The 19,973-nt window shown below is 32.9% G+C and overlaps 3 protein-coding genes across 5 annotated transcripts; all 3 read right to left on the bottom strand.

Annotated features, from left to right (window-relative positions):
• Nucleotides 1-598: 598 nt before the first annotated feature.
• On the bottom strand, nt 599-1,310 carry LOC108482786 (dirigent protein 4-like). The gene has a single exon (XM_017785896.2). It carries the CDS (start codon nt 1,271-1,273, stop codon nt 725-727), a length of 549 nt encoding a protein of 182 aa, XP_017641385.1. The 5' UTR covers nt 1,274-1,310; the 3' UTR covers nt 599-724.
• Nucleotides 1,311-8,442: 7,132 nt separating this feature from the next.
• Nucleotides 8,443-9,905, bottom strand: LOC108482865 (E3 ubiquitin-protein ligase RZF1). Of its 2 annotated transcripts, none has more exons than XM_053031214.1 (2): nt 8,813-9,905; nt 8,443-8,582 (listed from the first exon to the last, which is right to left on the bottom strand). In XM_053031214.1, the coding sequence occupies exons 1-2, from the start codon at nt 9,903-9,905 to the stop codon at nt 8,548-8,550; spliced, it is 1,128 nt and encodes a 375-aa protein (XP_052887174.1). In that variant the 3' UTR covers nt 8,443-8,547. The 2 variants fall into 2 exon arrangements, with proteins under 2 accessions (XP_052887174.1, XP_017641441.1); XM_017785952.2 differs by having other exon boundaries at nt 8,443-8,585.
• On the bottom strand, nt 8,671-17,074 carry LOC108481684 (probable disease resistance protein At4g27220). 2 transcript variants are annotated; one of them, XM_053031211.1, is made up of 4 exons: nt 16,817-17,074; nt 16,697-16,736; nt 12,329-14,531; nt 8,671-11,628 (listed from the first exon to the last, which is right to left on the bottom strand). In XM_053031211.1, the coding sequence occupies exons 3-4, from the start codon at nt 14,514-14,516 to the stop codon at nt 10,670-10,672; spliced, it is 3,147 nt and encodes a 1,048-aa protein (XP_052887171.1). In that variant the 5' UTR covers nt 14,517-14,531; nt 16,697-16,736; nt 16,817-17,074; the 3' UTR covers nt 8,671-10,669. The 2 variants fall into 2 exon arrangements, with proteins under 2 accessions (XP_052887171.1, XP_017640270.1); XM_017784781.2 differs by having other exon boundaries at nt 16,697-16,733; nt 16,817-17,070.
• Nucleotides 17,075-19,973: the final 2,899 nt, after the last annotated feature.

The raw sequence follows: 19,973 nt of genomic DNA on the forward strand, positions 1-19,973 counted from the left end.
GTCAACATGTTTTCTGTTATTAGAAACCAATTTCAACCGTGACACCGATTTAAAATAGTAATTTTTGTTCCGACCCATGTGGTTGGAGTAAGTGTGGTTTTCAACTTTTGTCATTGTGATAAAGGTGGCCATAGCTTGCAAAAATATATGAATTACCTATATTTATATTTATAAACACTTAGAAACTACATTATATATACATTTATGACTTCAAAATTTTATTTTGAAGTACGATGAGATTACCCAAAATTTTGTTATATATGTTCTTTAATCAAACATTTTGGCCTAAATGCTTTTGTGCTTGTTTAATCCAATCGAAGGGAATATTGGTTACTTAGTAGTTGTACTCTCTCTTTCTTTTAATATTTTACAGGTTCGAATTTTGGTCGTAATAACATGAAATCTGGAGAATGGCAATTTTATACAATTTTATTAGATTTCTCCAGATATTCTTTTTCATTTTGTTCAAACTTTTGTGGAAAAATTTCTTTATGGATGATCTGAATAATTTTCTGGGGAATTGAAGTCACTCCATGATATATTGAGCAAAGTAAACATGTCAAGTGCCAAGGAATCAAACACACCAATATCCACTTAGTTTCTTTTAATTTTTAATCACATCAATATATATATATATATATATTCCAAACATTTATTCTGATAAAATGAAGTAGAATCATATGACTTTTGCACAATATAAAAGAATTAAATCTGTAAATAACATTTAGTAATGGATTACAGTGACATTAAATTCAATAATGACAGCGGTGGTATTTAGAAAGTAAGTCGTAAGCAGTGCAAACCCTTTTGCCATCCTGAATTTTCCTCTTCCTCCGACCACTGCAACCTTACGTCCTGGCTCTATTATCGTATTCCTTGAAAATATGCTTATAGAGCTGCCGTTGAACTTACCCTCAGTAAATCCGAAATCCGAGTACATCACACCGGTTGTTGTATCTCCAGCAAGCAAGAGTCCAAGTCCCTGAGCATTTCCGATCACCTCAGAGTTATCCTCAGGACCTATCTTGAGAATATCATCAACGGCAGCTAGGGTGGCAAATGGCACTGATGAATTATTGGTAATGTTAGCTTGGGCTATGTTCACTGCTGTTGGGTTTTGACCGTTCAGAGTTTCGTGCAAATAGAAGTGAAGATTGGTGACCTTGACCGGCTCGGGATCATAGGGTAGGATCTCCGAGTAGTATTGGCTCTGCACTACTATTTGGGAGAGGTAGATGATTAGAATCCAAGTCAACATCAATGTTCCTTTCATTGTCGAAATGTAGATGAAATTAAGCTACTAGAATGGTTACTTCATTTATACTGTTTGCAACACCAATTTCTTGTAATAAGTCGATTAAGTCCGTTGACTAAAATTTATTTTATATATTACACCTGATTCATGTGTTGGCTTTACAAATTATTTTATCTTCTGCAAACAAAAGTGTCTTTTTCTTTTTAGTAAATTAACAGCGTTTGTTAGAAACAAGAATAAATAAAGTTCAGCAGATCAAGACAAGGGAGATTTACAATCCAAAACCACATCATTACCATACAGAGCAGAACAGAGCTCATATCCTAAACTCAGTTAATTGTTTGCATTTAATTTTAAAGAATTCTAAAATTAACCATTTGGATTGGATCGGATTAATCCGAAGAATAGTATTGAATCAATTACACTAAAAATCAGTACAAATCAATTGAATCGAATTTTTTAAAATATATTTTAAGATTTTTAAAATTTTTAATTAAAATGAATGAATGGATAAATTGGTAGTTTGATGAATTCAACTATATTCTAAAAATATTACAAGTATATATAATTTTTGCTAAACGATATATCAACTATAATTATATATATTATATACATTAAGAACATAATTAACGTTTTGTTGTTTATATAGCAATTTTCCCCTAACAAGCCAAAATAAAAAAAAAAACCTATCGCTTAAACTACGGGTGAAGCTACAAAATATATATGATTCAAATGTTTCCATTTTCCTTATTAAGAAAAGTTTTCCTCCCTCACTTTCATTGCAGTCTTTGTTTCTTTTTGCTGCGTTAGATCAAATTGAGTGATTAATTTATTTATTTAGGTTTTAAAATTATTATTTAATTTAAAACATTAATTTCTTTATATATTCTTTAGAATTTTAAATTTTAAATTTTTTAAAAATATAAAATTTGGAATGTTTATTTTGAATTTTATTTTTGTAGTTTTTGTAGAGAGAGATTAATTTGTTTATTTTTAAAATTGACAGTGATTAAAGGGGTATTTCCGCCAATCTATTATTCGAATTATTCAAATTGTAAAATTTAACTTAACTCGAACTTGATGTTGTTCCAATAGGGTCGGAAGCGTGTAAATTATTGTACTAAAAAATCACACAAAGTTCAATTCCCAGGGAAGAGAGGTGGATCACAAGGATCTCTTAAATACCAAGTCTTTCCTTAGTCAGAATATTCCTTCTAACGTAATTTAATAGCACAATTAAATACTACTATTATACCTCAAATATTGAAAGAAAAATAGGACAAAAAGAACACAAGAGTTTTAACGAGGTTCGTAAATTATACCTACGCCTCGGCACTAACACCGATGATAACTTTACTATCTCCAAAATATTACAAACAAATAGAATTCCTTAAGAATTCTCAAATGGGAGAAGAGAAAACTAAGAGAGAAAGATTGGTTGGGATAGTTGAAATGAGAAATGGTTAGGCCTATTTATAGTTGAGGTTTAGGGACTAACTTGCAAATGGCCTAAAAAATTAGGGACCAAAATTGCAATTATCCCTTTCAACTTTAAACAACTTGCCAACTATTTTTTTCTTTCAGTGCCAATTGTACCTCCCACCATTTTTGACTTTTCAACACTTACCTTTATTTGACTTTTCAACAATCTCCACCTTGAAGATTTGATTAGGATAATCACATCTTCACATACTTCCTTCAACTCCCCAAATTCGATAAAGCTATCTTTTGTAGTGCCTCTAAATGCGCTCTCGAGCGCCATACACCTGAAGGTGCTCAAATTTTCAGGATGTTAATCAAGTTCAAACAATGATTAAACTTGATTGTTGTTACCACCTTGGTCATCATATCTGCGGGATTATCTGCTTCGGAATCTTCAAGTAGAATTTTTCCTTTTCAAAGACTTCCCTTTACAAAGTGTTATCTTACGTCGATATGCTTGGTTCTTGAATGATAGACTTGATTTTTCGCTAAATGAATAGCGCCTCGATCGTCACAATATAAACTTATGTGACTTTGAACAACTCCCAAGTCTTTCAACAATCCATTAAGCCAAATAGCCTCCTTAATGACTTCAGAATCGCCATATATTCCGCTTCAGAGTGACACAACATCAGAGATTGTAAGGTAGACTTCCAACTCACTGGGCTTTCGCAAGAGTAAACAGATACCCCGTAGTTGAACGACGTTTATCTAAATCACCAGCAAAGTCGGAATCAACATATCCGACTACAAATTGACCAAGTGCTTTATCCTGTTCAAAAATTAAACCAACATCTACGGTTTTTCGAAGATACCGTAGAATCCATTTCACAGCTTGCCAATGTCCTTTTCCAGGATCATGCATATACCTGCTCACAACTCCAACAGCTTGTGAAATGTCAGGCCTCGTACACACCATCGCATACATCAAACTCCCAACTGCATTAGCATATGGGACTTTCGCCATATATTCTCTTTCATCTTCAGTCTTCGGAGATAATTGAGCACTAAGTTTCAAATGAGAAGCAAGTGGGGTACTTACATGTTTTGTGTTTTCATTTACACCAAAACATTGTAATACCTTTTTCAGATATTGCTTCTGATTTAAACAAAGCTTGCCTCTCGGTCTATCTCTACTTATCTCCATGCCGAGAATCTTCTTGGCCTCACCTAGATCTTTCATCTCGAACTCTTGATTCAACCGAGCCTTCACTTATCTATCTCTTTTGGCTCTTGAGCGATTAACATATCATCAACATACAAGAGTAGATAAATGAAAGATCCGTCATGCAACTTCGCAAATACACACAATTGTCATATTTGCTTCTTGTGTATTCGCTTTCTCATAAAGCTATCAAATCGCTTGTACCATCGCCTCGGGATTGCTTCAATCCATATAGCGATTTGTTCACTTACAAACCTAATTTCTACCACCAAGATCATGTATCCTTCGGTGAGTCATATAGATCTCCTATTCTAACTCACCATGCAAGAAAGTCGTCTTAACATCAAGTTGAGCTAGCTCCAAATTCAATTGTGCTACCAAGGCCAACAAAATTCTGATGGAGGAATGCTTCACAACAGGGGAAAATACATCATTGTAGTCAATTCCTCCTTCTCGGCGTAGCCTTTAGCTACCAATCTTGCCTTGTAGCGAATATCTTTCTTGCTAGGAGATCCATCTTTCTTTGCGAATACCCATTTGCATCCGATTGCCTTTTATCTTTCGGTAATTGCGCCAACTCCCAAGTATTGTTCTTCCGAGAGACGCATTTCTTCATCCATGGCGCATTTCCATTTGTCACTTTCTAAGCTTTGCATTGCTTCTTGATAAGTGACAGAATATCATCATCAACAACGGAAGGGCGTAGGCCACCATATCGATAATCGAAGCGGGTTTACGAATTTCTCTCCGTGGCCTTGCAATCAAGAATCGGTTCAGTGTACTTAATGGTTCTTGGGTCGAACCTCTTCAACCTCTAATTTCTCCATTGTGGTGGAGAATTAGACTTATTAATGGGCAAATCCCCATCTGCTCAAACTCCACCTGTTTTGGAGTACACTCCACCTGCTGTGGAGTATCGCTTGTCTGAATATTTTCATCTGCTACCTTTTTCAATGTGGCAAATTCATCAAAGGTAACATCTCTGTTACAGATCATTTTCTTTGTGTCTAAGCACCAAAGACGAAATCCTTTCACTCCAGAAGTGATTCCCATAAAGAGAGCTTTCTTTGCCCTCGGATCTAACTTTGACTCATTCACATGGTAATATGCAGTGGATCCAAACACATGTAAGGAATCATAATCAGAGCGGTTTTCCGACCATACCTCCATAGGAGTTTTTCTTTCTAATGCAGATGATGACAAACAATTAACAAGATGGCGGTATGTCACACATTCATTAAAAATTGCTTGCCCAACCCAAAGATTGGACAACATACATCGAACTTTCTCCAAGAATGTTCGATTCATACGCTCTGCCATTCCATTCTGCTGTGGTGTATCCCTAACTGTGAAGTGTCGAACAATACCATACTCTTGGCACACATCGAAAAACGGATCACTTTTATATTCCCCTCCATTGTCCGTCCTAAGCCGCTTGATTTTCTTGCCAGTCTGGTTTTCGATCATAGTTTTCCATTTAAGAAAAACTCTAAGCACTTCATCCTTAGTTCTCATGGTATACACCCAAACTCTTCTGGAAAAGTCATAAACAAAAGTAACAAAGTAGTGTTTTCCTCCCAATGAAGGTGTCTTGGAAGGCCCCCACACATCTGAGTGAACATATTCCAAAATACCTTTTGTATTATGGATAGCAGTGCCGAATTTCACTCTCTTTTGCTTTCCCAGAACACAATGCTCGCAAAATTTTAATTTGCAAGCCTTTGCACCTTTCAACAATCCTTACTTTGCCGAATTTGCAAGGATTTTTCATTGGCATGTCCCAACTTCATATGCCACAACCGCATTGAGTCCAATTCTTTGTTACTTAGGAAGTCGCGTTGGATCGCTCCAATAACTGTACTACCTTGGTAGTAATACAAGTTATTTTTCCCGATGCCCTTCAATATCACAAGTGCGCCAGATGTCACTTTCAAAACCCTATCTCTCATAGTAACAATGAACCATTGGATTCCAAGGCTCCCAATGAGATGAGATTTTCTTCAAACCGGGCACGCATCAACATCGCTTAGAACTCGGTTGATCCATCTTGATTCTTTAATTGGATTGAACCTATCCCAACAGCTTTACTGTGCATTGTCATTGCCCATATAAACAACTCCTCCATTTAGCTCAACTAAATCGAGAACCACTCCGGTTAGGGACATATGATAGGTACAACCCAATCCAATATCCACTCATATGAATGGAACGACGATGATGATGCAACCAGTGATAGTTCGAGTCACCGGTATCATGATTTACAACACAAGCATCTACAGCACTTTTCCCTTATTCTTGACTTTGGACAATTTTTCTTCCAAAGGCCTTTCTCATGACAAAAGGCACATTCATCTTTCCCAGTCCGGACTTTGACTTTGATCTCCCTTTTGAGTTTTCTTCCGAGTGTATGAACGACCTCGGACTACTAAAGCTTCAGATCTCTCGATTGAGTTTTTCTGTTTGTCCTTCTTTCTCTGCTCATAATCGTATAAGGCCGCATGACTTCGCCGAGATATATCACTCCCGCCATGAAGTAGAGTAGTTTCTAGGAACTCAAACTCCTCGTGAAGTGACCCCAACAGATCAAAGCCAAATCTTCATCTTTGAATGTCTCATCCATATTCAAGAAATCGGTGACTAACGATTAAATTTGGTGATGTGATCATTCATTGTGGTACTTGAGACGTAAGTGAAGCGAAATGTCTTTTCTTCAAGTGGAGCTTATTTTGACTGTTTTTCTTGAAAAATTTTTCTTCAAGTGCCACCCACAACTTATTTGCGAAGTCTCCTTTGAAAAGCATACCTCTGCTTTCGAGAAAGGCATGATCGAATTGTGCCACATGCCAACCGATTGATCGCCTTCCAATCTTTCTCCAGACATCATCCGGTTTCTCTTCATCAATGGCAATGTCTAGACCTCACGAAAAAGGGCATCTACAACCTCACTTTGCCACATACCAAAATGGCCCGTGCCATCAAAGATCTCCACGGCCAATCTTGCATTTGCAATTGTTGGTCTTGTCCACATGGACGATGTTGAAGCTCCTACACCGACCGTTTTCTCCATAATCTTTCAATATACCTAAGGAAATCTTTTCTGATGTGGAAGATCAGTTTAAACTGCAACCACAGAGCATACTACAATTAACCTTCGACTCTTGATACCACTTGTTGTTCCAATAGGGTCGGAAGCGTGTAAATTATTGTACTAAAAAATCACACAAAGTTCAATTCCCAGGGAAGAGAGGTGGATCACAAGGATCTCTTAAATACCAAGTCTTTCCTTAGTCAGAATATTCCTTCTAACGTAATTTAATAGCACAATTAAATACTACTATTATACCCTCAAATATTGAAAGAAAAACAGGACAAAAGAACACAAGAGTTTTAACGAGGTTCGATAAATTATACCTACGCCCCGGCACTAACACCGATGATAACTTTACTATCTCCAAAATATTACAAACAAATAGAATTCCTTAAGAATTCTCAAATGGGAGAAGAGAGAAAACTAAGAGAGAAAGATTGGTTGGGATAGTTGAAATGAGAAATGGTTAGGCCTATTTATAGTTGAGGTTTAGGGACTAACTTGCAAATGGCCTAAAAAATTAGGGACCAAAATTGCAATTATCCCTTTCAACTTTAAACAACTTGCCAACTATTTTTTTCTTTCAGTGCCAATTGCACCTCCCACCATTTTTGACTTTTCAACACTTACCTTTATTTGACTTTTCAACACTTGAAACTCAAATTATTTATTTGAGTTGACTAAAAAAATTAAATGACTTAATTCGATTAACTTAAAATTCAATTTTTTTTATTTGTTCAAATTAAATCGAATTTTGTTTCCCTACAATTATGATATATAATGAATTTTCATGAAATTCATGCCTGTTTCAATATCGATTAAAGTTCATGGGAAAAATAAACTAGATGCTCGTACTCATTTAGTTTGCTCATGCACTTGTACCGACACAAGCCGACTTACAATAGTAAATAGTGGCGAACGGAGCCGGCAATAGCCTTAACTCAAAAATGGTACAATTATTTTAAAGCACCAAAATTGGCTTTTAACCCTTCAAATATGTTTAATTTACTTCTAATCTCTCAAACATTTTCGGACTTTGCTGCTCATAATAAACGGAGGATATTATACCAGCAATGGTTAAAAAATGGATTGAAGGTTAAATTGATTTGATAGGGTTAGAATGGTCCCTCCAATTTAAAACAACTAAAAAATTAAAACAACATTTCAATGTTATATAAGTAAGAAATATTGTAACCTGTAGTATAATGACAGACGGTTTTTTAATTAACAAAGGAATATGATTATAGTGAAAGGCCATGGTAGCTGCTACTGGCCTCAATGAGAGAAGTGTCATGTAATATTCATTAGGTATAATGATTTTTTGGCCACCGATCTTATAAAAAAATTATTTTAACTTTTCATTTAATTTTTCATCTCTTAAACTTGCATTTTTTTAAGATGATTTGATTAAAAAAACAAATTTAAGAAATAAAAAATTAAAAAAAAATTGAATGAAATGCTAAAATAACTTTTTTATAAAGTTGGAAGTTGATATCAAACAATTATGAAATTGAATAAAATAGTCAAATTTTGAAGTGAACAGCTGCATATAAAATCCTAAAGAATACAGCATCCCTGCGACCTTGATTCAACTGCTGGAAAACATATTCAAACAGGATTTCAGTGTCTATTAATAGCAATAATATAAGCTAATTAATGGCTGAATAGTAAAAAGTCTGATTATTTTCAGTTTCAAGATTTTCATGATCATCTTTGCAAAAGTGAATGTTTGCACAAAATTAAATCAAATTCAAGCTTCTTCTTTAGGTACAATATATATTGCATGTATAAAGTGAGATCAATTAGAATAAATTTTAATTACCAGGAGTTCCATAGGTCTCTGGGTTAATTCTCTGATGCCTCCAATGGAAAGGCCACAAATTACTAGCCAGTTGCCTAAGCCTCCAACCTCTTCTTCTGGAAGAAACCTCGGGTTCGGAGAAACAGTCATTGCTGGATTGTTCATCAGTACTGCTGACAGGCAACTCATGGCGGCAAACGGGGCAAGTATTGTGGAGCCTTAACCAAGGCACAATACAATCACTGTGGTATATATGGTTACAAGGCAACTCTCTTGCCTCTTCACCAACCTTGAATTCTTCCTTACAGACTGGGCATTGCGAATCATTGCGTAGATGCGATTCCGTGATCTTTACTGTTGGAATTGCGTCGATTGTTGACTCCGGAGCTGGTGGTACTCCTGGCCTGTCATTTTGTGTTAGTTGATCTATCAACTCATTTAGTCCTGGTCCGGAAAAGAAGTTCCTTGGATCCAGAGCAGGGCGTCCAGGGGTTTCATGCGGAAAAGTTGGTCCTGCTTGGCCTAGGCCAAAAGGACCCGGCGGTGGAACAATAATCCAAGTCCTAGGATGACCTAGAGATTCAGGTTCTTGTTCTCTATCATCAGTTCCATCTAAACTCCGGCTCCTGTGCCTACGAAGACGCTCCAGAGGCCGATTTTCACCTTCGGATTCTAGTAAGTTGTTCCGACGTCTCAACCAAGGCCTGCCCCGAGATTCTTGGCTATCAGAATTACCAAGACTGAATAGCCTGATAGGAGGATCCATAATAAGAGAGAGTGCTTCCAACAGACGAGCTTCAGGGGATGGATCAAAAGCAGTGAAATCAACAACCATCCTAGGCCTGTTGATTTCCATCTCGCAAACAAACCGCCCAAAACATCGAGGGCAGACAATCTCCGACGGATTTGTAGAAGCAATCCGGACAGATTGATGGCAGTGGTAGCACCAGTAAAGCCGGTAGTTCCTCCCAGGGGCCGCACCATTGACCCTTGCTCTAGGTGGGCTTAGAGACATCTTCTTCTTCTCGTTTTCAGATGCTTTTCTCCTGTTTTGATTGATTTGGTTGAGGTTTACGAAATCATCACATTGGAAACAACATATATTATCATACATGAACCAAGATGTGCAGAAAAGTATGTCTTAATTTCTAGGGTTGCATAAAGCAATTCTCTCTTTCTGGGTTTTTCTCTTGTTTTCTTTTATTGATGTATGTATTTATTAATGTTTATTGGCCTTCTAGGGTCTTAGTTCACACTGTTATCTTACATGCAAAGGAAAGAATGAGAAAGGTTTTTGGCTAAGGAATTTTGTCATTAGAAGGTTTTCAGGCCTTTGTACCATGAAATAATATTTTTGAATTCCAGGGAATTTAAAACCCATCAGCAAACAACTTATATTAACTTCTTTTCTAAAAAATATAATTGATTTCAGTCTCACTAATGGCCAATCTTAAAAGGACAGAAGAAGGATAAAACCCAGCAGCAAGCAACTTATATTAACTTCAATTTATAAGACTAAGAAATGCAACCACATAGCCAAAAATGATGCAAACTAAAATCAAGATTATAATGTACAAAGTTGAATTACAACATTAAAATTCAAACCATATTAGAGCAAAATTGAAGTTCTATAACAGATTAAACCACAAGTTAAAAAAACTGGGGAAGGAAGATGGAGCATTATAGGCAGGGTAATCAAAATTGATCTAAGCCAACAAGCATACTTCATTGGTAAAACATATGTAAATCATCTTAAAGTTTGCCCTTAGAAATAAAGAAGAAAAAGGGGGCTTACCATTAGATATAAAGAAAACAATGAAGACTCACTGTTTAGGTTGATCAGGAATTTGATTTGAACGGCCACGGCTTCCAGCAGTGCTATATCAATACCAACCAAGGTAGCAGAACCTCCTTAGCATTTGGATAGTCCCACTCTACTGATTCCCACCACTTCTTTGGATGTATGCAGATTACCTTGAGAGGATGAGCAGAAGGGACTGATTGGTCTGTGTCTTGGAAAAGTGGAATATGTAGAGGCATCCTTTTCAGATTCGTACATTTCGATACTTCAATATTCCGAAGAGAATTGCATACCATTGTCCTATTAGAACTGCATATGCTCTTTAGCTCTGGTAAGTTCTTCAATTCCAACTTCCTTAATTTGGGAAGACTGAATTCCATGGGAGTGTTTATTTCTTGATTCTCTTCCTCTGATGATATTATTTCCTCCATTTGTACGCAATCACAAACCACCAGCTTCTCCAGGTTTTGAAGGTCATGTGCTAGCTTAAATGGGAAGAGCTGCTTCATGTTTGGGCATTCTTTAATCACAAATGATTTAAGATGAGAAAAGATGCCTAGTAGAGGCGGTGACCTAGAAATAGAAAGAGGTGCTTCTAATTTAATAAGCACATGCAAATTATCCAACCTTTCAAGCCACAAGCACTCAAGGTTCTCAAGTGGACTGCACAGCGAGTTCGACAATGACGAGTCGAGAATGGATTCTATCCCTTTACAATCTTCAACTGAACAGACCCTTAACTGGTTTGCTTGTTGGAAAAATATGGAGATAGCGCTTAAGCTTCTCACATTGTGGGATTGAAAAATTCTCAGAAACATAAGATCAGTTGGAAGAACCACTGGATCTTTTCCGATCTGGCATCCACATAAAATTACTTCCTTCTTGCGGAAAAGAGACGGAAACCTCCGTTTTTCTCTCACAGACAAGCTCTCAAGACATCTATATTTTCGCAGCTTTTTTCTGATTTCAAAAGGATCCAACTGACCAACCACTTTCACTTGTCCTTTTTCCAGATTACAGGATACAGACTGCACACCTTCAGCCATTAAAAATATGCGAAAAAAAATAAAAGGTATGCTCAAAATAAATAGAATGCAAATATACGAAGGACACAGATCCCCCACATATTCAATATTTAGCTGAATAAAAAAGTAATTATAACTTATACTTGAATATTGGATTTAATAAATTATATATTTATAAAGCATTTCTCATGTTCAATTTCCTCAAAATATGATTATGAAATGTTGAAAACTGATTTTGATGCGACATAAGCAGTTTTGATTAATGTTTGGACCAGATTAATAAAAACTTTGAAAGTTCAAGTGGCTAAATGCAATTTTTATTTTTTTATTTTGTTACCAGATCACATATTAGTATAGTTTCAATATGTGGCGAAGCCAGCGGTATTGGCGAAACCCCATCCCCTAAAATAAATTTTTTTATTTATCTTTTCATAATTTATAAAATTTAAATAAATAAGAATAAAATTACACTTTAATCTCTCAAAATGTTAAAATATTAATTTAATTTTTAAAAATTATAAAAATATAGATTATTAAAATGATAAAATTATATTTTTTACTATTGCCCTTAATTTAAACAGTGTATTTAAAGTTAACTCGTTATATTGCTGAATAGAAATTTCCATAACAAAAAGGAATATGAATATCAAGACTGACTAAATTAATATCATAAAAGTATATTAACATAATATGGATTTGATTCGATCGTACCTTTCTTTGCTATTATGATTTTCGCCAGTTCCGAGACTCCGCTGTCTCTTACACCGTGACACCGAAGCATTAATATTTTGGTTCCCTCATTGACTTTAAACTTGGCTTTAAGTGGTGCCATGACAAGCAAGTAAGAAGTGAGCTCTTGACCTTGTATAAACTTGGTGTAGGCATTAAAGTCTATCAACTCAGTAAATCTCCCTTCAAATATCTCTAGCTTCGTTAATCTGGCAGCATCGAATCCATTCATTTCTACACTACTTGATTCAACGTATAATACCAAACATTGCAGACAAGAAAGTCTAGGTAGAATTGCAACTGGCAACGTCTTTAAGCTTTGAGTACATAAATTAAGATAGGTTAGATTTGATAACATTTCCAAACCTTCAGGCACCTTTTCAATAGCTGTACGATGGAGGTCCAACTTTCTTAGAGCCTCAAGCTTTTCTAGTGAAGGCACATATCTCAAGTTGTGGCATTCACGAAGCACCAATGCTTTGAGCTTTTCCAATTTTGACACAGAATTGGGCAATTGCTCAATCTTGGTATAAGAAAGATCTAGAATGCTGAGTCTATGCATATGCTGAAAGAACGATTCAGAAATATTTTCTAAGGACCTGTTCTTTTGCAATAATAAGGTAGAAAGAAGGTCACAATTAGGTGACAAGTACGGAGGAATTTCTGATACGTTATTCATCATGATGGAAACTTTTTCAAGATCTTCTCCCCATTCTTGCTTGCTTGGTAATTCTTTTAGTCCGATGCCAGATTTTACCATAAAACGGGGGCCAGAACTTTTGATATACAATGCTGTATCTCTCATTACATCATGCATCTTAACATCATCTGTAGCCTTTTCCAACATACTATTGTCTACCAGCCTATTTAATATAGTATGACCCCTATCATACAACTCTTGTCGACTCCCAGTTCCCAGAAATTCCTCATCTATCCAGTATTCTACTAATTCCTTCCTTGGAATTATATAATCTTCTGGATATAGTGAGCAATAAAGGAAACAACTTTGGATTTTCAAATCTCCCAAACGATCGAAACTGAATTTTAATCGCTCATATATTTCAACATCTGTGCCCTTCACGCTTCTTACATGGTCTCGTAACTCTCTTAATGCATTCCTCCATTCCGCAACATCATATATTCCCTTCATGCTCCCAGCTATTACAGCTATGGCAAGGGGTAACCCACCACACTCCCTAACAATGTTGCCCAAAATTTCTTTCAAAGATGGAACCTTTAGAACCCCATGTCCAGCATGCCCCAAGAACAAATTCATGGACTCCTCATGGGACAGTGGACGCACTTTGACTTCCTTACAGTCCATAGATCTACAAACCTCAATCGATCTACTAGTTAATACCAACTTACTTCCATTGCTGGATGTTGGTTTAGGGATCCCTACCTCTGCCAGAGAGAACCTTTCCCAAACATCATCTAAGATCAATACATATCTTCTTTGTCCCAATTTCTCCATTAGTTCTGCTACACGCTCTGGTTCAGATTCTGGAAGATCAACAATATTCAGAGCATTTGCAAGTTTTTCCTGTAATTTGGGAATGTTGAGTTCCTTTGAAACAGTGACCCAAATTATTTTATCAAACAAAGCTTTAGTCTCCTCCAATAGTTGATTGTGTATGTGCTTCATGATAGTGGTTTTCCCGATCCCGCCCATACCACAAACTCCAATCATTCCAATTTCATCACTCATCAAATAGTTCCAAATGTCTTCTTTCACCATGGTTTCACCTTCTAAATGTTCCAATTGAAAAGGCACTCCAGCAGTAGATGGATTATCAATTACTAGAGCTTCAGTGAAACTACCTCGTTCAATAATTCCCTCCACTTGTTGAACTGTTTGGGCAATACGTTTTCCAAGGCGTGCACGTGAAAAACAAGACACATTTTGCATTCTTTCTTCAATGTTCTGTATTTTGTCATTGATGACTTGCACATCTAGAAGCCAGTTCTCTACTTCTTGCCTTACACGTCTTCCCCATCGAAACACTGCTTTTATTCTCAGCTCCACATCACTCTTCATAGCATTTAGTTGGCGTTGTTTTGCAAGAAGATCATTCTTCCTTTCTTCAAGTTTTCTGTGATGCTCTATGTATGTACATGTAGGATCTCCTAAGCACTTTAGCACTTCACAAATTGGTCCTACAAGTTCCATAATTCACCAAATACTCTGCAATGTAGTAATAATAACTACGTGCATTAGTCACACTTATTTCTTTATCAAGGATAGATTTTTAGTGTTTGATTATATATCTATCAATATGTAAATTAAGTGCCAACTCCAAAAAGTATTAAAAAATATTCTTCTAAAATATTTAATTAATTATTTATATCTATATATAAAATATTCTAAAATGCCCATATAAAATATTTTTACCCTTTAAAAATATTTAATTGTTTTTATGAGTTCTTTTAAAATAATATTATAAAGTATTTATTTGACTTTCCTTTTGGTATAATTTCTATGAAATCTTTTATTATTTTTTCTTTTTTCTAGAAAAATATTTTTATTATATTTAATTTTATTTATTTTAAAAATATTTTTCTTCCAAAATTTAAATAATAGACTTTCGATACAACGTGCAAAGTATTTTGATTGAACTAAAACATTTTAACTTTCTAAAATGTTTAATTATTTTTATAAATTGTTTTAAAATAATATTAAAAATATTTAATTACAGTTTTCCTTTTATTATTTTTTTTGTGAACTTTTTAGTGTTTTATTATTAAAAATGATTTTCTTATTATTATAACTTAAACTTTTTTGTCTTTTCCTCTTTCATTATTAACAAACTCTTTTCTTAGTAAATTTTAAATTAAAATATACTTTTCTGCGAAACACGTAAATTATTTCGGTTAGACCAATAATTACTGAATACTTTTTACAATTTGGTTAACATAAATATATTAAACCTAAATTAATAAATATTTTAAGAATATTCACCCAATTATTAATTTTTTCATTTTAGCTATTTAACTTTTGAAATTAAATATTTTTATCATTCTTCAGCTAGTTGTGGATGTCTAAGGTGACTTTGTTTTATTAGTTTAATAATAAATTTAGCGTACAATGTTTACACATTTTATCAATTTGATCTTAAATCTAAACAAATCAATAAATTTAGCCATATGTTTATAACATTTTCAATTAATCCTAATTATAAAAATTTTAAAAATATTTTAAAAAGTTTTTAAACTAAAAGGTAAATATAAATTATTAAAAATTAAAAATTTTAAAAAGTAGTTAAAATTTTTTTAGATTTTTGCACTTCTTATTTTTTTTTTAAATAAAATATTAGGGTACATGATGAGGATAACATGGTTTGAACCCATTCCAAATGGGTGTTTATTAACAAAAATTTTAATCACCTCTCTATACGAGTCAAGGCACAAGAACACTAAAGTTTGAAATTGGTATTATCTTTATTGCAAAGGGTAAGGTCATTGGAATTGATGTTGTCAACCTAACCATTTTTCTAGATTTATAAATTTATTAATTTTAAGCTTCTTTTTAGGTTTTAATTAGGTATTTAGGACTAATAGTGTAGCAAAGAAAAAGGGACTAAATCAAAAGAGGTTGTATAAAAAATAACTTTAATTATTATTAGTAGTTAGGTAAAATTATGTAAAATATGAAATACTAGAGTAATTAGATAAAATGCATATGATATTTATTTTTTACTATTTTTATTAGTAATTGTATTATCGACTACTTTCTTAGATTAACATATTACATACGATGATTGATTTTAGTTTCTTTTATTCGCTTAAAATTTCTTTTATAGTGCATGATATAATTATGCTCTATTAGTCAAATAAGTTTAGAAAATTATAATTCTTTATAATTACACGAGAGTGTAATTACTACCTAGTAATTATATTTTCATCAAATTACTTTATGATGTCCAAATAGATCCTGCTATTAAGAATTTTCATTTTGAATGAAATAAAATTCAATAATTTACTAAACGCACCCTAAATCAAGTCATATCAAGTAGTTTAAAATAAATATATTATAAATTATTGCAGCCTTAAATTGAGATTCTTTTTATATAGAATAAAGTAGCATTTAATCTTTGAATTTGATAATATTCTTAACTTAATTTCTATATTTTTGTTCTTGTTATTTTCGAATCTTAATTTTGATTTATGTGACAACATCGCATTATGATATTATTTTAAAAATTATTAAATATAAAGGTTGTTGGAAACTCAGATCAGGTATGTCAGAATTGAAATCCTTCCAAAACCCTAAGCTTAAACAAAGAAGAAATCAGATTATTCTCAAATCTACACCCATAGTCTTTCATCTTTTAAAATAAAACAAAAGCTTACCTGATTATACGAATTTGTTGGGAGTAATATTCAAAACCTACTACACAGAAAAGCGACTCAAATCAGATATTAATTCAGAGTTAACAAATGTACTTAGCTACTGAGGAAAATGTATGTTACCTTGGCGTTGCTTCACCGCGTCTGCTGTTTTTTTTTCTTTAATATAAACTCTGGAACTGTTCGCCTAAATGATGAGAAATATACTGGTATTTCAGCAGCCAATGTTGAACAAGAAAAGGACATCAGCTTGACTTGAGTTTGACTTGTTTAGATGATTGCAGGGCAGTCTCGGAATTTTAAATTCTCCATGATCAAACATTATAGGCCGTTGGGCTCACATCTTCTAATTGTACGCTTGTTTGAATATGTTTGAAATGTATTGTGGAGGATTATAGGAAGTTTTAAATATTATATAAAAAATAGATATTATAAAAATTTTAATGAGATTAATGTTAAAAGAAAATTATTGTCTTTTATTTTTTTTATTCAACCAGATGAAATTGTTTTTTATATATCTTTATTAAGTGCTATTAAATTTTGATAAGAAAGTGACGTTACAATTAAAAATAAGTATAATAATAAATTTGGTTCTAAATTTTTACAGATTTTATTAATTTAATTATAATTTAGATAAATTATCAAAATAGTTACTTTTATTTTTCATATTATATTTTAGTTATTTATGTTTAGAATATTACGTTTTAATTATTTACGTTATTATGTTGTAACATTTTAGTCAATGGACAATAATTACCATTAACAAAGATAACGATAAATTGATATGACACGTTAAATTTTAAATTAAACTATATACTTAATCTTTTTTTTGTTTTAAATATAAATAACTAAAATATAACTTAAAAAATAGATATAATTATTTTAATAATTTATCTTTATAATTTTTAAAAATTAAACCTCAAAATCTACCAATAATCTGAATTTAAAACTTCAATTTTACGATCCTCTCGCTTCTCCATCTTTCTCCCTCCACCTTAATCCAAAAGAAATTCCAGGAGTTTGCGCATAGCTGTGGACAACTTTGGTGGAAAAGTACGTACCAGCTGAACTCCACCGACCTTTGTCTGCCACCAGCTTATTAACCAATATTAATTAATACTAAGGGGATTTTAAATAGGTTAGATAGTAATAACAAAAACAACTTTCTTTTACAAGGAAGTATTAGGGAATGAACAAAAAACCCCAAGGCGGTGTTAGCTAACCTGTCCTCTCATCCCTGATTTTGTTCCATTATTAGTTCATCATTATAGAGGCCTGCAACGGTGCTAACTCGTCTTCTTGTTGGCTTTCAAGGTGCTTTAAAAACATATCAATATCATCTTTTATTAAATATCTTTCATATAGAATCCTACATGGGTGTTAAACCAAAATAATGTTTGATCACAAATTCTACACAACTGCTGGATCAAACCAACTTCACGAAATCAACCATTTGAGTTCAGTTTTAAATTCAACGGTGCTTTTACAGTTGTAAATTTTGAATTTTTTTTGAGAAAGGTGGAGGCAATGATGGTAGGGTAGTGGTGACGGGAAAGCGGAAGAAAATGTAAATTTTGATGATGAAATTGATATTATTTATAAATTTTGAAGATTAATTTTTAAAATTATGATTAAATTAATATAATAAATAAAAGTTGAAAGTTAAATTTATTATTATAATAATTTTTTACTGCCACATTATTTTCTTGTCAGATTTAATGATATTTAATAGAGATGGACAAAATAAAATCTCTATTAGTTAGTTGACCTAATTTAAAATAAAAATACACACTTTTAAACTCATCATGTGTGATACAGCTTTTTAAAGAAAAAAATCACATTAGTATTCTCATTGAAATAATTAATTGGTGTTAAATGTTTGGATTAACAAAAGATATTATAAAAATAAAAGATGAATTATTTTAAATTAAAGTTGAAAAATTAGATTTCAAATTTAAAAGAGAATAAATTTGACTAAACCATGATTCAAGAGAGTTGAAAATGTAAATAAAAACTTTTAGAGTCTTTCTTCATATATAAAAGATTAGGAATGGTAAAATTTTACTCGATTAAAAAATAAAATTAATTAAAATTTTAAGTTTAAATGAAATTGTTGAAGTTAATTAATTTTTGGAAACAGTTTGAATAATAATTTGAATTAAATATTATAGTTCAAATTTGACTAATTTTAATTAAATTAATTATCAACTGCAATCTGATTAAGTTGATTTTTTTCACAATGATCAGTGGACCTAAATTATTATTATTTTTAAATATTCTTATGATATATAATTTTGAAACCGTAACTCTTTAAAATCATTTTTTTTCAAAACCTAAATATGCTTTACAAGATTTATCTTCACGAATTATTAGTAACCCGTTAAACTGATCATCAGTAAAACACTACTTAATTATGTAAAAAGAAAAAGAAAAAAAAACACTACCTAAAGAAATATTTTCTGAAGGTGCACTCAAATTTAACTATTTAAGTTTTGCAAAGATTATATAAAGCAAGCAGTTTAAACATGAACCCACCATCAGATGCAGGAATAGATAGAGTTTTGGACCCTCTCTATATAGCTTGAAAGCCTCTTGGTGAAAGGTATTGGATATCACAGCACCTTGAAATTAATGCCTAAATTATTATTATAGCTATCATCTATATCTATTTATATACAAAGTGTTTTTATTGAGCTGGTATTGGATTTAAAACTTCATGCATGATGTGAATTAGTTTATCATTGTAACCAAAATTTGCATAATTAGATGTACCATAAATCTAGTATTGATAAATAAATGAGCTCTCTAATCCTAAGAAATTGAATAATATGATCCATACACTTAAAATAGAAACCCCAGAAATCCTTTTACCCTATTTTCAATCTTTTCAGGGACTTGTTTTGTAGAAAATATAATTGATATGAGACTCACAAAAATGGGCAAAATCATAAAAGAAGAGAAAAGCAAACAACTTAGATTATTAACTCCAATTGGCAAGATGAGAAAATACACTTAAAATCTAATAATGAAATGATGCAAATTAATTAAAATCAAGATGATCAAAGTACAAAGGCTTCCAGTAGCGCTATAGCATTACCAAGTAAGGTAGCAGATCCTGCTTAGCATTGGGATGGTTCACATTAGCAAAAAGGCCACCTAAATAAAACACCATTTCAAGAAGTGGCATATATCTGTGGGATGGTTCAATATATATATATATATATACATGTGCAAGTTCAAGATTAGATGAGACAGTTAAACCACAAGAAACACAACCACA

This window comes from Gossypium arboreum, chromosome 1 (assembly GCF_025698485.1).
Source record: "Gossypium arboreum isolate Shixiya-1 chromosome 1, ASM2569848v2, whole genome shotgun sequence".
Classification (NCBI taxonomy): Eukaryota; Viridiplantae; Streptophyta; class Magnoliopsida; order Malvales; family Malvaceae; genus Gossypium; species Gossypium arboreum.

Bases quoted from the DNA above. Each gene is read 5' to 3' on its own strand.
- LOC108481684 (XM_053031211.1), bottom strand. From the start codon at position 14,516: ATGGAACTTGTAGGACCAATTTGTGAAGTGCTAAAGTGCTTAGGAGAT. The intron at 11,629-12,328 runs GTACGATCGAAT...TAATGGCTGAAG, and splicing joins AATCATAATAGCAAAGAAAG to GTGTGCAGTCTGTATCCTGT.
- LOC108482865 (XM_017785952.2), bottom strand. From the start codon at position 9,905: ATGTATGATAATATATGTTGTTTCCAATGTGATGATTTCGTAAACCTC. The intron at 8,586-8,812 runs GTAATTAAAATT...TATGTTTTCCAG, and splicing joins AGAGACCTATGGAACTCCTG to CAGTTGAATCAAGGTCGCAG.
- LOC108482786 (XM_017785896.2), bottom strand. From the start codon at position 1,273: ATGAAAGGAACATTGATGTTGACTTGGATTCTAATCATCTACCTCTCC.